General features: G+C 36.0%; 1 protein-coding gene across 2 annotated transcripts in view; it reads right to left on the bottom strand.

The window, feature by feature from the left end:
* ACADM (acyl-CoA dehydrogenase medium chain) overlaps positions 1-16,958 on the bottom strand; it is a 31,121-nt gene that overhangs the window by 13,566 nt on the left and 597 nt on the right. Inside the window, exons 2-7 of one of the 2 annotated variants that reach the window (XM_077778987.1) lie at positions 12,722-12,809; positions 9,933-10,030; positions 9,748-9,817; positions 8,621-8,721; positions 7,917-7,997; positions 1,552-1,682 (exon numbers count right to left, since the gene is read on the bottom strand). In XM_077778987.1, the coding sequence (XP_077635113.1) occupies positions 1,552-1,682; positions 7,917-7,997; positions 8,621-8,721; positions 9,748-9,817; positions 9,933-10,030; positions 12,722-12,809 (569 nt within the window). The remainder of the gene's footprint in view (positions 1-1,551; positions 1,683-7,916; positions 7,998-8,620; positions 8,722-9,747; positions 9,818-9,932; positions 10,031-12,721; positions 12,810-16,958) is intronic. The other variant, XM_077778988.1, reaches the window with a different exon arrangement.

The following is a 16,958-nucleotide window of genomic DNA, read 5'->3' as shown; positions in this document are numbered from 1 at the left end:
GCCCCCAGCACAACAGATATACTGATCAGAACTTTTGCAGACAAGGAAAGATAGCCCTATTGGTTCATTTTTCCAATCACCACGAAGTCCTTGTTCTAAGGAAATCTCTATCTACATTCCTGCATATTTATAGTGATGGGTAAATACATTATTTTCCATGACAACCTAACACACACTGGATGGCACTGTTGTTGGAAAGCTTGTCCTTATGTTGAGCTATAGTCTACATTTTTCTTTTACCCGTTAATTCTAGACTGGCTTCCTAAAGCACATGCACAAGCCTGCTATTCTTTCTGTGTGACATTATTTTAAAACTTTGAAAAATTTTCCAAATAACCAAACTTAATTCCTTTACTCTTCACAGCACATATTTTTTAGGTGCCTCCTAATGAAGGATACTTACTTGCTTCTGAATTTATTTCATTTTCTCAAGATAGGTCTTAAAATGTATCGTACAGAATTGTTACCATTTTTTTCCTCATTTGTGCTATACTATCATTTCAGCCAGAAATTACATTACCTTCTTTTTTTAAAAAATCACTTTACTTTTGAGACAGAGGGAGACCAAGGATCCAAAGTGGGCGCCTCACTGACAGCAGAGAGCCTGATGTGGGGCTTGAACTGACAAACCATAAGATCATGACCTGAGCCGAAATTGGAGGCTTATCTGAGCCACCCAGGCACCCCTACATTAGCTTCTTAAAGGCAGATACATCGCATTGTTGATTTCTACTAAAACTAGTTACCCACTTAATTTTCTTCATCTTTTTTCCACAAGTAATGGTATAAATATCTTCTTCAACATTTTATATTTATACAAGTGATTTTATAACCCTTTGTTGAATTTCATTATTTTTGGACCTACACATTTGTACCTTTAGATTTCATTAAAGTAATACTTTGTCTTCCCTAAAAGATAATCTGAGTTTTAAGATTGCCTTTGCTTACTGTTTAGAATCAGGGAAATGTACTATACCAGTGGTTTTCCGTTCTCTTCAGTCTTCAGGGAACATTTTCAAGGAGGTATTGGTATAGGGTACAGATGTGGAGATGGACAAAGCCAAGTGATTTCCTAATCACATTCAACCAGAGCAGGTGTTTTGGGTTTTATTTTCTTTTACAAATGAAACTTCTGAAGAGTTAGTTTGAAGAAATAATTCAAGGCTTAAAATTAGTTTTTAAAAATATTGAACTAGGGGCACCTGGGTGGCTCAGTTACTTAACTGTCCAACTGTAGCTCAGGTCATGATCTCATGGTTTATGGGTTTGAGCCCCACATTAGGCTCTGTGCTGACAGCTCAGAGCCTGGACCCTGCTTCAGATTCTGTGTGTGTCTCTGTCTCTGCCCCTCCCCTGCTCGCTCGCTCTCTCAAATAAATAAACATTAAATATATATATATTGAACTATTTATGATCTTTGGTGGACATTCTAGTTCCATGAATAAAACTTACCTTATTTGTGGTGTTTTAATAATAAATGAAAGGAGGGAGGGAAGATTCTGAATATGAAGTAATTAACAAGCAATATACAGAGATGTTTAAACAACACACCAATTAGCTTTTCCTCCATTGGTTATCCACATCTTCTGACCATTAATAATATATTCATCTCCTTTCTTTTCTGCTTTGGTCTTTATACCAGCTACATCAGAGCCAGCTCCAGGTTCTGTTACACAGTAGGCCTTAAATATATGGAAACAATTAAATATTAATTATTAGATTGTGAATTTTTAAAACCAGGAGTGTATTTTTATTTTTCAAGCCACAATATTAAATATTTTTAAATACCTAAAAGTAAGGGGCACCTGGGTGGCTTAGTCGGTTAAGCGTCCGACTTTCGCTTAGGTCATGATCTCACGGTTCGTGGGTTCGAGCCCCGCGTCGGGCTCTGTGCTGACTGCCAGCTCAGAGCCTGGAGCCTATTTCAGAGTCTGTGTCTCCCTCTCTCTCTGACCCTCCCCTGCTCATGCTGTCTCTCTCTCTCTGTCTCCTAGAAATAAATAAAAATATTTAAAAATAATAAATAAATACCTAAAAGTAAAATGTTCTTAGAACATCAAATAAACTGCTCAAATGTAAAAACATTTATTTTTTTTAATTTATTATTTTGAGAGAGGGAGAGAGAGAGAACAAGTAGGGAAGGGGCAGAGACCGGAAAGAGAATCCCAAGCAGGCTCCCAAGCAGAGCCTGATGTGGGGCTCGAACCCAAGAACTGTGTGATTATGACCTGAGCCGAAATCATGAGTTGGACACTTAACTGACAGCCAACCAGGTGCCCCCAAAAAGATAAGTTCTGAAGGAAGAGTAAGTGAGGCAAGCAGATCTAAGGCAATTAAATAGCAGTTGTACAGGAGAAATTATTAGCAGTTCGGTACTGGAATGTAAAGTGTGAAACAGCTGACCTCAAGGTTGTGAGTTCAAGCCTCATATTGGGCCTGGAGCCTACTTAAAAAAAAAAAAAGTTGGAGTGCCTGGCTGGCTTGGTCAGTAGAGCATACAACCCTTGATCTTGGGGTCACAAATTCAAGCTCCATGTTAGGTATGGAGTCTACTTAAAAAACAAAACAAAACAACAACAACAACAAAAAACCCCAATACCATAAGGGTGGATTTAAGGGGCTATAACAACAACTTCTCACTATCTTCCAGGTGCTGTTCTAAGTACTAAAACTTCACAATAATCCCTATGGCATAGATACCAGGTATCTACATTTTACAAATAAGGAAAATGAGGCCTAGTGAGACTAATTTGCCCAAGTTCACAGAGCCAGTAAATCACAGAAGTACCCACATAAGACTAGAGTCAGATTAGGAAGCTTTGCAATAGTACAAGCAAGAAATAAAGCTTTAACTAAGACAGAAATAAGAAAAATGGAGAGAACTGTGTTGTGAAATCACAGGACATGATAACTAAATAGGATCTTAGGGAGCTTGTGAGGAATAAGTTTAGGAATTCTCTGAGTTTACACCAATGGGTTAACAAGGCATAAAGAAATAGAAAGCCATAAGATGAACACATTCAAGATTAGGTAAACAAGATTAGGTATTCAGGGCGGAAGCACCCCCCAATTTAGTAGAATAGCAGAAAGCTGCTTTCACAGGAAGGAAGGACCAAAATAGGTGAATGGGCTATAGACCACAAGAGGGCAAAGTTGCCCAGAGGGGAGCTAATTAGCAAAAGAAAGGTGCCTTGTTGACCCTGCTGTAGCATGCTCTTATCCAGTTTAGGTAAACAGACTTGGCACCTCAAGTCTGCTGTAAATAACCTTCCATCCAGTGCCAGAATTTTGTTTTGAATTGACCCAAATCTGTTATTACCACATATCTTCAAAACCCCCTTTCCCTCATGCCCATGAGTTAATGTTTAACAGTTTCATTTCTTTTTGTGCATGTCCATCATGCTTGTAAGCCTTCTGATCCTAATAAAAACGCAAGGACCCTTGCCTCCTCCCAGACATTAACCTCTCTTGCATTTTAATACTGCATCTGCCCTCTTGATGGACAAGAGAGAACTCCAGACCAAGAGTCTACAACAGGAGTTAGAGAGGATGTTATGATCATTAAATTTTTTACTTTAGGCAACTTTCAGTTAGGGATAACCTAGAAAAGAGTGGAGAGAAAATAATTTGGTTTGGGACATATTTAGTTTAAGCTATTTAAGTCTAGACAAGAAAAAATGTCTAATAGATAAGTGCATATAGAAGAGCAAACTCAAGGGAGAAGTCAGGGCTGAAATTATAGTTAAGAGTGTTNTAATTGGGGCAGTTCTACAAGAAGGCGTCTGTAAAACCTGTTTCTGTACGTTTTCCAAAAACATCTTATCACAAAGAGCTATCTATCCATTGTAGAACTAACATTTGACCTATAAATAAAGACACCAAAACCAACAGGACAGAGATGCCTGCCTGGTGATCAGAAAGACTCTCGGGCCTCTCTCCCCACTCCCTCACCGACACCGTCCATCCTTCAGGGACCCCTGTACCCCGACCGGAGGTGGTCTCCGACATAAGAGAATATCCAACAAATATACTACAACTTAATGTCAGATGAGGAAATAGACTTGGTAATTTAAGTTAAGAATAAGCTTTATATAAGTCAGCAGTGCTAGGAGTGCCTGGGTGGCTCAGTCAGTTAAGTGTCCAACCCTTCAACTCTTAGTTTTGGCTCAGGTCATAATCTCAAGGTTCGTGAGTTCTAGTCCCACATCTAGCCCTGTGCAGACAGTGCAGAGCCTGCTTGGGATTCTCTCTCTCTCTCCCTCTCTCTCTCTCTGCCTCTCCCCCACTCATGCTCTCTCTCGAAATAAATAAATAAACTTAAAAATAAGTCAACAGTGCTAATGCTATGAGCTCTGTTTACAATAGTATCTAAAATAAGAGTGATGGATCCCTCTAACTGTGTACTCATCAGTTCATGCTAGAAAACTATACTTAGTCTATACTTCAGAGTGTGGTTATTTATGATGGGACTTTACTGTAAAAATAATTTTTTAAAAAAATTGGTGATAATAGCTTAGAAAAGATCTACATGATAGCTATATTCAAAAATCTCAAGGGCTATACAGCCAAGGGAGAGGATTTGAATTGATAGAACTACAGTGAAATCATTTAAACTTTTACTGAATATCAATAATACTGTGAAGTGGTTAAATTATAAAAGAAATGACAAGAATCTTTTTCCTCAGGACCACATAATCTAGAAGAGCTTTCTAATTATCAGAGATGTTACTAAATGGAACTACTTCAGCAGGCTGTGACTCACAAAGCACAAAAACATGAGCTAGATGGCCTTTTGACAGGGGTGCTATAGAGGGGATTCAGGTGTCACAGACGTTAACTAGATTGCTCTCCTACCTACAGATTTAAAGATGTTTTCAGCATTATAACAACAACAAAAAGTACTACACCAATGAACTGTCCAGGAAAGATAATTCTGTAAAGTACCAAAATTTTATTTTAACCACCTTTGGGAATTTTTTTCCCTGAAATATTCTATTAGACATTTCTCTGGTTTATAATAAGGCAAAGTTTTTAGAACTTACAAAGTATATGGGCCTGTGTGTTTCTATACAAAATGGCTTGTTACAGATAATTCCTCAGAGTTATTGTTTTATTGGATTATTCCTAGTAATTAAATTTAATTTTATCATGCTCTTTCAGCAGAAGCCTTTGTTTGTTTCCACTGCAACTTGTTCTCTTTTTTATCACACTACACAGTGTTATACATAGTGTTATTGTCATTCAGGTGTTTCTCCCTTGTGCTGTATCTGAGCTTCCTGAGGGGAGGAATGGTACTCTATTTGGCATCTCTAACGCCTATTAATAAGTATTAATATGTATTAATGAGTATGTCCCTAGTATTTGTCATCCTCACTGTTCTAACTAGTTTGACTTATGTATCTAACTGCTGCCATTCAAACCAGAAAATCAAATAAATTACTAACATTTTATGCATAATTATTTATGAATAATTTACTTATTTGCATAATTCTATGCATAGCAAGTTAATAGACTGTGGATGAGGATCTGAGAGTCTATCAGATTGTTAACTTCCTGTGACCAGGATCGAAGTTTTATTCACTATTTTATTCCCCGGTGCACAGTATTAAGACATTTGAATGAGTACAGCAGTATAATGTTATTAGTGATAATCCACCATTTACATCTATATAGTTTACAAAGAAGTTCTGCATTTATTTTCTATTAATAAAATCTTTTTGCCTTACCCTCTAGAGTGACTTGAGGTATTTATATAATACATGTTCCTACAAAAAATACAGTGAGGTAAAAATAAAGCCAGAAAAAAAATAATATACTATACCACATGCTTGAGGTTCAAATAATGTATATGTCATGACATTATTTTTAAAAGCAAAACCCTAAGGAATTTAAATATCCAAAAATAGGGAATAGTGAAATAATTAATAGTACACTATATCTATTAGGTAACATATTATGCAGTAATACATGTCAATATAAAATTTATTTTTTATTTTTAAAACACTGCAGTATTTAAAAAGTTGTGTAAGAAAATGCTCATGTCAAACAGGATGTAAAACTGTATATATAACTGTAACCAATAAAAATACATTCATATGTATTAAAATATCTGACGGCATGGTTTGTGCCCACCCAAGAAGACACACATCTGACAGCAAATATAGTAAGAGAGGAAGAATACTTCTTATCTGAGGGACCATAGTTTTATAATCAAAAAAGCTAAAAATATTTTTTAAGAAGTTTAAGGGGCGCCTGGGTGGCTCAGTCAGCTAGGCTTCCGACTTCTGCTCAGGCCATGATCTCACCATTTGTGAGTTCAAGCCCCAGGTCAGGCTCCATGCTGACAACTCAGAGCCTGGAGCCTGCTTTGGATTCTATATCTCGTTCTCTCTCTGCCTCCCCCACACTTGTGTTCTGCCTCTCAAAAATAAATAAATAAATGTAAAAAAATTTTTAAAAAGAAGTTTAAATAGAACACATTATATGTAGTATAATTTTATAAATATTTATTGGGATTTAGATAATTGACTTAATGAATTGTTAATCAAGATATATCTATTGACTGTTTTCATTTTCACCCTTGACTTCATATTTTGAGTACAATTTCTGCTATCATTCACTAGAAGAAAATGTAAACCTTTATTAATTCAGAAGTTAGAATAACTTAGGGATGATAGTAAGTTTATTTTTACATATACTGAAGGTATCCATAACAAACAAAATAGCTAAAAAATGTTTAAAATATTTAAACTATTTTTAAAAACTTTTATCTTAGAAATACCAATTTATAAGTAATAATTATAAATATTCTTTTCAGTAAATTCAAGTAGGTTCTCCTAGGCATCTCCATGCTATAATTTTTTAGCCTATTTCTAGTATTATATACACTACAAGAAACAAGATATAATACCATTTCTAGTAATATATATGCTACAAGAAACAATTTAAATGTTTTACACAATTCTTAGACAACATTGAGAACTAGTTTACTAAACTCTCATTTGTTGCAAAGTTACCAGTTAACTAAGAGATCTATATAAATGTTTTCATTAAACAGTTGCCTAAAATTTATGCATCTAAAATTAAAAATATTGATTTTTAAATGTTACTTTCTACTCTTTCAGACCAATTTTCACCATTTAGCTCAAAACTAATGATAATTTATTCTATTTTGGGATCACAATCACACCATAGATTGAAATCTATTCAAGTAATAAAAGAAGTCAAAATCCTTACATAAAAACACCTTCAAAATAGATCTTCTGTGTGTGTGTGCGCGTGTGTATATGTATACATATCTTTTTTTTTTTAAGTAGACTCCAGGCCCAAAGCAGGGCTTGAACTCTTGACCCTGAGATCAAGAGTCATGCGCTCTACTAATGGAGCCGCCAGGAGCCCCTATAAATATCTTTTTTTGATCCAATTTAAAAATTTGTTGAGTAGTACCCAGGGAATTAAATAAAACTGATAAATATTCTCAAGTCATTCAATTATTCAACAAATAAAATGATTAGCTTTTTAGTCCCGTTAATTTCTTATTAGTTCAAAAGACTACTAGTTCAAACATCTATTGTCATACATCCAATCTGAACTTCCTAACACAATCACTCAGTTCTTGAACTGCAGAGTGCTCCAGTAAGCAGATATTTCTTTCCTGGTAATGAACTAGGAGACTATTATGACACTTGTCTAGAACCCCAGAAACTTCATAAGTAGACACCTTTCTCCTGGAAATAAGTATGAGGATTATTATGACACTTTCTTTACACCCTAGAAACATCATTATACCTAAATATGTTGTTCACTTTTGTCTTCATGTGTTCTAGCTCAATGCATACACTTTGATTGGAAAGGAGAAATACCACCCTTGTTCCCTTCTTTAAATGTGGAATAAAGGAGTAGCTGCACATACTCACACACATCACTGGCTCCTCAGTCATCCTCCCCAAATACTTCTTTTGTTGTTGTTCAGTTCCAGCAATAATAACAGGCATTTGCTACCACAGGAAAGTCACATTGAAAAAAGCAAGATATTTTTATTAGGTATGTAAATTTAGAGATACTATAATTCAAAACTAGAGAACTACTTTTTCCCAAGGGGTAAATCCAAAGAACTGGCCTTTATTCTTCCTTTAAGACAGCTAAAACCATGAGGAAATAAATCTGTTAATCAAGTATTTTGATAAAAGTTATATAGGATTTGTAAGTAATATAGCATGTAAAAATCTACCGTAGTAACATGCACAAAGAATTAAATTTAGGATAAATGATGTGGTATGTATGATCAGGTCTCTCAAGAACTGCTCACTCAACTCAGCACTGCCAGTAGTGGCAGCAAGCCATCCTGATCCTTCTCCTGAATGCTGGTGTTTGGCCTCGCCCTCACCTAAGAACTACCACTGAAGCATCAGCAAAAGTGTAGTTTCCCCACAAAGACAGCGAGACAACAAAGAAAAGAGACAACAGGGCCAGAATGATTAACTCAGGGAATAAGAATTCCAGCCTTCACTGCAAAGTCTTGTGTTAATTTAAAGAAAATTGTGTTGTACCAGCTAACCTAACCTAGCAGTACTATCTCATTAACAGCTGAACTATGCAATTAATTTTCTAAGAAACTTACCCCCAAAGAATTTGCTTCAATAGCAGTCTGAATCCCTGTACATCCATAAGCCAATTCTTCAGTAATTAAACAACCATCAAAAATTCCAAGTCCAAGACCTCCTGTAGTATCAAAATGTTTTAAGGCCCATTATAATATGTAGTGTTATCTTATTAGAAATAAAGGTGAATTATTTTAATTAACAAGAAACTAAAGAAGTGTTCTGATTAGCACAGTAACAAATCATACCTCCTTGAAATAAATTTTAAGTATTTCAAAAAAGTTTCAATTTGTAATCTGGACCTGTCTTCCTGTTTCAACTATCTTTTGTAAAAACTTGACTCAACCATGCCAAAACTTTGACTCTTACCTGAAGGAGTGACAACCTCATAGACAAAAAAGTCTTAACAAAATGTAAAATCAAAGGCAGAATTAAAATGCAACAAACTGACCGACTCTAGAGAGAGAAATTACCAATGTCTAGGAATAAAGTTAAGGTTGAAACTAGTTATAAAAAAGGAAAAGTGCCTCTAAGTATTAGTACAAGATTTCTACAAGCAGACAAATACTGAAGTCTAAAGAGAAAAATAAAGGCAAAAAGCCCTTTATCATAAATGACTTACATAAATGGCAACTCATATTTGAAAGACTGAGTAGACTCTTGCCAATTTTTCCTATTCATATGCATTCTAGGATTAAAATGTGAACAAAGCAGGGCACCTGGGTGACTCAGTCAGTTAAGCATTGACTGATTTTGCCTCAGGTCATCATCTCACAGTTTGTGAATTCAATCCCCTCATCAGGCTCAATGCTGACAGTGGGGAGCATGCTTAGGATTCTGTCTCTCTCTCTCTCTGTCTCTCTCTCAAAATAAATAAATAATCTTAAAAAAAATGTGAACAGGGGCACCTGGGTGGCTCAGTCAGATACACATCAGACTTTCAACTCATGTCATAATCTCGCAGTTCATGAGTTCGAGCCCCACATTGGCTTCTGTGCTGACAGCTTGGAGCCTGGAGCCTGCTTCAGATTCTGTGTCTCCCTCTCTGCCCCCCCCCCCCCACTCATGCTCCATCTGTCTCTCAAGAATAATAAATAAATGTTTAAATAAATAAAATTTTTTGAAACATGAAGTGAACAAAGCTTACCGCAACTCTCTGGAATGTGTGTATTGATTAAACCAAGTTCCCATGCTCTTTTAATTAGGGGCATAGGGTACTAAAAGGAAAGAGAAAAGTAAAGAAAAAAACAGTTATATTAAAATCTAGATAGTTCAATTACATAATTTTATAAAAATGTAAAGCCTTTTTCTCCTTAAAATGCATATAACTACCTCGCCAGTTTTATCATATTCTGCAGCAACTGGGATTACTTCTTCCCTGGCAAATTTACGAGCAGTAGCTTGAAACTCTTTTTGCTGTTCAGTGAGCTCTAAAAGAAAGTCATTTAGAAAACATTAAAATAAGACAATGAGCTGAGGAAAAAAGTCCTATGAAATTAGTATGTGAAAATTTATTATGGAGTCTTTTAACTATTGATTAACCAGAAAGTCCACATATAAACCAAAAAGACCACAATGCACTTTCAGACTAGCAAGATTTCACTGTAGAATATAAATAAATTTATGTCAATACAAGTACCAAAGGAGGTAGGTAAGATTTCTAGCTTTTACAGAGGGGTAACAGATAGAGACTTGTTTTACTCTTCCAACTGGTGAGGGTAAAAAAATTTACTTTTACTTATTACTAGTTCCTAAGCAGATTTATCAAATGTTTACTAACACTAAAATGAAACTAATATATATGACATGCTCTGATCCCAAGAACCAGTCTAACCTGGGAGGTGAGACACGCTCAGTGAGATCATAAACCAATAAAACTTGTTCAAAAGTATCATATAAGAATCCCAATACTATAATTTCAATTTTACTCTTGCTTTAAACTGAGATAATTTAAGGTTATAAATTAGCACAAAGAAAGTAGTAAAAGTGGTGGCACGGTTTCTCAACAGTTAACAATAACATAAAACTCTAAATCAATGACATAAAATATGAGGTCTGTTGTTATGTAACTAATTGAATAAATACGGTGGGAAGACTAAGGATAGGAGCCGATCATTTGCATTTTTTCTTTCTTTACTTTTTTTTTTTCAACTAATCCCTTTTATTTTCCTATGCAATTGTTTTTTTCAGGGGTAGAATTCACTCATTATTCACTTACATACAATACCTAATGTTCATTAAAACAAGTGCCCTCCTTAATACCCACCACCCATCTGGCCCATCTCCCAGCCACCTCCCTCCACCAACCCTCAGTTTGTTCTCCATCATTAAGTCTCTGTGATTTGTTTCTCTCTCTTCTCTTTTCCCCACGCTTCCCATATGCATATTTTCAAATCCACACTGTCATAGGGTTTTAATGTGATTGCATCCTACATTAAAGGATAAGTAAGATTCAAAAGAGTTACAGGGTATTTGGGGAAAGAAAAATAAGAGCAAAAGCAGAGGTAAGAATGAACAAACATGCTCAATGCTATAATAATCATATGTATAGGGATGTGAGAAATAAAATGTAAAAGACATGGGAATTTTGGTGTTGAATCAAATAGCCTTAAAATCAAATCTTTCATTACAGATAAGGAAACAAAAGCCCGAAATGAGGAAACGATAGCCTCACAGTCTTACAATGAATTAGCAGTAAAAGTATACATGAGTTTCAGTCACTGTTCTCTACCTCACAATTTACTTCTTTGTTTTAATTTATTTGCTTTTATTGGGGTGGGACAGATAGAGGGAGAGAGAGAATACCGAGCAGTCTCTGAGCTGTCACGGATTAATCTCTTGACCTTGAGGTCATGACCTGAGCCAAAATCAAGAGTTGGACACTTAACTGACTGAGCCACTCAGGGACCCCACACAATTTACTTTTAACATTAGGGCCAGCAGATACCAGGATCATAGGAGAATAAAAGAGAGGGAAGGCAGGGACCTAGTTTGTATTATTTATTGAGAATCTACTTAAAAACAGTCACACTGGGACTTTACATATATCATATATTAATCTTAAAATAAATCCTGTGTTATGGACATTATCTCCCTTTTATAAATAACTGCATACAACCTCTCAGATGTTATCTCTATTGCTTTTCTTAAGTTTCTCAGCCTCCCTCCTAAATACTTGTATCTATCTCATCCTGTTACTCAGCATACCACCACAGATTCCTCCTGTGGGTGTCTTGCTATGGAGTATGAATCTGTATGTGACAAACTGAAGCTAAATAGCAATTTTACTTAACCTATGTTAATAACATGGTAAGAAAGAAAATCCAGTGGCCCAAGCTTCTATCCTCACATGGCTTAAAATTTTTAATTCTAAAATACTTTATAAAGAAGTAACAATTTTAAAAAATAAAAACATTAACCGTAGAGAGCTTTGAGTTTGTCATTTGTACCTGGTTAGGAGTTAATTATCTGAGCTGCCTTTTACCTATTTTCTGATATCAAGAAACTAAAAGAAAATGGATTTTAATTAAAAGAAAGGTAATAATTTTGAAAGAATAAGCACTTTATGAGGCAATGGATGCTAAAAATAGGGATTATTTCCTTTTTTTTTTTTTTTTGCCTAGGGTCTTCATTTTAGAGAGGAAAGGAGAAGAGAAATCTTACTCCTTTCCCTTCCAACACCACATGACTCTCTGATCCCACAACTTTGAATCCTATAGACTGGCACCAAAACTGCAGTGCAGATACAGCAGGGCCAAAACAGGCTTTGGCTTATTAAAAGGAAGCTAGCACTGTGTATCTAAGTGTTCAAATATATTTTTTGCATTCAAATTTCTAACGTGAAGAAATCTGTTGTTTATTTAGGGCTACAAACACAGGAAAAAGGGCACAGTTGTATATGTCTCCTGCTAACACAGATCTATATGTCAGATATTAGGCTGAAAAAGAAAAGATCAGGAAGAATGGGTGTGACTGAACAATCTGTGGATGGCCATTGGCTCTATTCATTACTAGACATTACTAAATGTTTACAAATACATATATTCCAGACAAACACATATATAGAGCTGCATATATACAACAAATACATTTAAAATTAAAAAACAGAACAAAACATATACCAAAATTAAATCCCAATCCTGGTTCACGTTGCAGGACAGCTTTTGTATGTTGTGATCGCCAGTTAAAACCAGAAAGATTCTTTAGGATCTGTAAAGGACAATTTTATTAAAATAAATTGGATAAATTAAACATCAAATAAAAGAATTCTGACAATTACAAGTGAGTACAGCAACCTGTGTAATTATATTCAATAACAGTTAAGTCATTACTTAAATGCCTTCAACTATAATTTGATATCTATATTAAATAAGCCATGTACCAGATGTCTAAACACATATTAGAAAGATTTTAATTTTTTTTTTTTTAGTGTTTAATTTTGAGAGACTGAGCAAGAGTGGGGGAGGGGCAGAGAGAGAGAGAGAGAGAGAGAGAGAGAGAGAGAGACAGAATCTGAAGCAGGCTCCAGGATCTGAGCTGTCAGCACAGAGCCTGATGTGGGGCTCGAACCCTGAAACTGAAAGATTATGAGCTGAGCCTAAGTAAACTGCTTAACCAACTGAGCCACCCAGGCGCCCCTACAGAGATTTTTTTAAAGCAATGAAAATAAAACTCATAAGTAGCATTTATATTACAAAAGTTGAGCGTCTCTAGTATCAGACTTCAGACCGCTTTTCTGGAAATCTCACAAACAAGTTCTAGGACATTTGTGATTGAGAAGTTCGGGAGGGGGCAGCAATAGGACAGTATAGTACTGGTTCAAGAGTTCCCTAGTCTGTCAACTTTGATACTCTGTCCCTAGCGAGCCTTGCAGGTATGCCTCTGGGAATCGTCCCTTGGAGGATTCCATGTTCTACTATTTAACAAAACAAATTAGCCTAAAACTAGTTCTATTACTTTCTGCTGCTTAGAATACTCTAAGACACACTATTGCAGTCACCAGTTTTGTAAACAGGATTTTATTGAAACACCATGTGTATTGCTGCTTTTCCAGCAGAGTTGTATAGTTGCCAGAAATCGCATGGTCCACAAAGCCAAAAGTACTTACTGTCTCTTTACAAACTAATTTGCCAACCCTGTTCTAAACTATTGATATGCTACTTTTCTTACTATCTGGAATACACTCATCTTTTTTCAAAAAAAATATAATCAGATATACATGTATTATTCCTTTGCAATCCACTTTTATACTCATGACAATTTAATATACATAGAAATAACCAATTGCTTACTGAAGTTAATGGAAAGCATACTGGAACTCCCAAGTATATGTTTGAGGAGAACAAAATCACAGTTTACACTTCAAAGGATTTGATGGAAATATCCCTAGGCAATTCTAATATTATAAAGAAAAGAGAAACTGAACAATATACTAAAACATTAAGAACTAAGGGGCACCGGGGTGCCTGGGTGGCTCAGTTGGTTAAGCATCTGACTTCATCTCAGGTCATGATCTCATAGTTCAAGAGTTCCAGCCCCACATGGGGCTCTGTGCTGACAGCCTGGAGCCTGGATACTGTGTCAGATTCTGTGTGTGCGTCTCTCTCTGCCCCACCCCCAATTACACTCTTTTTCTTTGGTCTCTAANAACGAAGGGAAACCTCAGTGGCTCAGTTTGTTAAGTATCCAACTCTTGGTTTCAGCTCAGGTCATGATTTCATAGTTCCTCTGTTTGGCCCCAAGTCGGCCTCCGTGTGTCAGCCTCAGAGCCTGTTTGGGATTCTCGCTCTCCCTCTCTCTCGACTGCTCCCCTGCTTGGAGTCTCTTTCTCAAAATTAATAAATAAATTAAAAAAAATAAAATGATTAAGAACTGAACTTACATATTTCAAAATCTGTAAAAACAAACTGTGCATTTTGTAGATGACTTCAGCTTACAAAGAGAATTATCTACATTGAACGTGACAATATAGATTGTCAAATATTGTGAATAGCCCTTACAAAATTAACACTTTACACAATTTTGAAAAAAAACAACCACAAGGTATGAAAATTCATATTTTCTTTGCAATCTTCATTAAATTTATTTTGTAAAGCATGGTTTCTCTAATCCTGACTGTTCAAACATCATAGATGAAACCTCTACTTGTTTACAATCAAATTTCACAATTAATTCACTGAACCTCCAAGTCCAGCCTAGGATTAAGGCACTATTTATATTCCTATTTTGCCTATGAATAAAGTGAGACTCAGAAAGGTCAAGGGAAGTGAAGGTCACTCTGCTATTAGGTAGTGGAACCAGGATTTTCACTGTAGCATTTACTACAGAGAATCCATACCATCAACCACCTTGCTATCTGTTGTTTGAACGTAAGTCTATTTTGTTATTACATTCTGTAAAGAAAAACATCCCACAAAAATCAGATCAAAAAACTTGGCTCTTCTAAATGTGTGTTTAGATATCACTGAACAAAAATTAGACCTCAAAAAACAGGTAAAATAGTCTGCTGAGACTTTAAATAGAAAAATTACTAGTGGGCGCCTGGATGGCCCAGTGAGTTGAGTGTCCAACTCTAGATTTCAGCTCAGGTCATGATCACAGGGCCATGGGATTAAGCCCTGCATTGGGTTCTACCCTTGGCATGGAGCCTGCTTGGGATTCTCTCTCTCTCTCTCTCTGCCCCTCTCCCCAACTCGCTCCCTCTCTCTAAAATAAAAATTAAGGGGCGCCTGAGTGGTTCAGTCAGTTAAGCATCTGACTTCGGCTCAGATCATGATTTCATGATTCATGGGTTCGAGCCCTGTGACGGGCTCTGTGCTGACAGCTAGCTCAGAGCCTGGAGCCTATTTTGGATTCTGTGTCTCCCTCTCTCTCTGACCCTCCGTGTTCATGCTGTCTCTCTCTCTCTCAAAAATAAATAAAACATTAAAAAAAATTTTTAATAATAAAACGTAAAATTAAAATGAAATAAAATTATTAGTAAATTTAAAATAATTTATAAAAAATTTACATATTATTTTTCAGGAAAATGTTATATGAAATATAAAAGTAGCTACAGCCTGGGAACAATCCCCATCAATCTGCTAATGATATAATAGTGTTAGCCATTTAGAGAGGTGGCTTAGAAGATATAGAATATAGAAATTGTAGATTATTTGGACTGAGAATGGTTTGAGTCTAGACTCCCCAAGTATTTTTGAGACCCTGGACCAATTACAAATCACAGCCTGTAGCTTCTTTTCAAACTTAGAAAATGAGGCTTTTCTTACTGAATAATTTGTTGAGATGATTAAAATAAGAAAATGTCCTGGAAGCATAATACCATAAAATATTGATTTTATTATTTTGGGATCTCTGATCAGAACAATAGAGTTCCAAGTCTCCAAGAGATGGCAACTTCAGTCAAGCATCAATTCTGCAATAACAGCATAACTATATATTTTTAACTTTATTTATGTATTTATTTTAGAGAGAGCACATGTGCAAGCAGGGGAAAGAGGCAGAAGTGGGGATTATAACCTCAGCCCAAATCAAGTCCTATGTTCCACCAACAGTCCAATTGTTCCTCCCAGCACAATTATAATTAAATGCTTTCGCCTATCTTAGGAATGTAAGAATTTTAAATTTTATAGGAGTGTCAAAGATGAGATACATCTAAGTTTTCTGGATCAGGTTTTTCTAATATCCCTCCCTGGAGATTGAGAAATCAGGTCTCTTTTTCTGGTGCCAGAGTTAAAAATCATTTGTAAAATGCCTAGATTTCTGCCTTCAGAGCGCATTAACTTGAATAGCAATAACAAATACTGGGCAGCAATCCATTAGAATTTAATTACAAATTCTAAAGCTACTTCTTATGGCCAAGAACATAACTTTCTTAACTCAATTATTAAATACAGTAAGTATCCCAAGAAGCAGCCGCTCCACTTTCCTTTTCCTCCGTAACTTTGCAAGCACTCAAGATAAGAGTATATGAAATTTGGGGCGCCTGGGTGGCTCAGGCGGTTGGGCGGCCCACTTCTGCTCAGGTCATGATCTCACCGTTAATGGGTTCGAGCCCCGCATCGGGTTCTGTGCTGACAGCTAGCAGCTTGGATGGAGCCTGTTTCGGATTCTCTCTCTCCCTCTCTCTCTGACCCCCCGCCCCCGCCCTTCTCATGCTGTCTCTCTCTCTCTCCGAAATAAGTAAAAAGCGTTAATTTAAAAAAAGAGTATATGAAATCTGCACTTTCTAGCATGTATCAATTGCATGATGACATGTACTTTATGATTCTTCTTGGGCTGGAGACAGAAAGGCAGTACAGAGTTTTCTCAAAAATATACTGCAAAAACAAGGCCTTTGCTCGTTCTGAGATGCCCCGC

The sequence above is a fragment of the Crocuta crocuta genome, unplaced genomic scaffold (assembly GCF_008692635.1).
Source record: "Crocuta crocuta isolate KB4526 unplaced genomic scaffold, BGI_CrCroc_1.0 scaffold58, whole genome shotgun sequence".
Taxonomy (NCBI): domain Eukaryota; kingdom Metazoa; phylum Chordata; class Mammalia; order Carnivora; family Hyaenidae; genus Crocuta; species Crocuta crocuta.
Note: the sequence above shows the minus strand (reverse complement) of the source record. Positions and strands in the feature narration are given on the sequence as shown.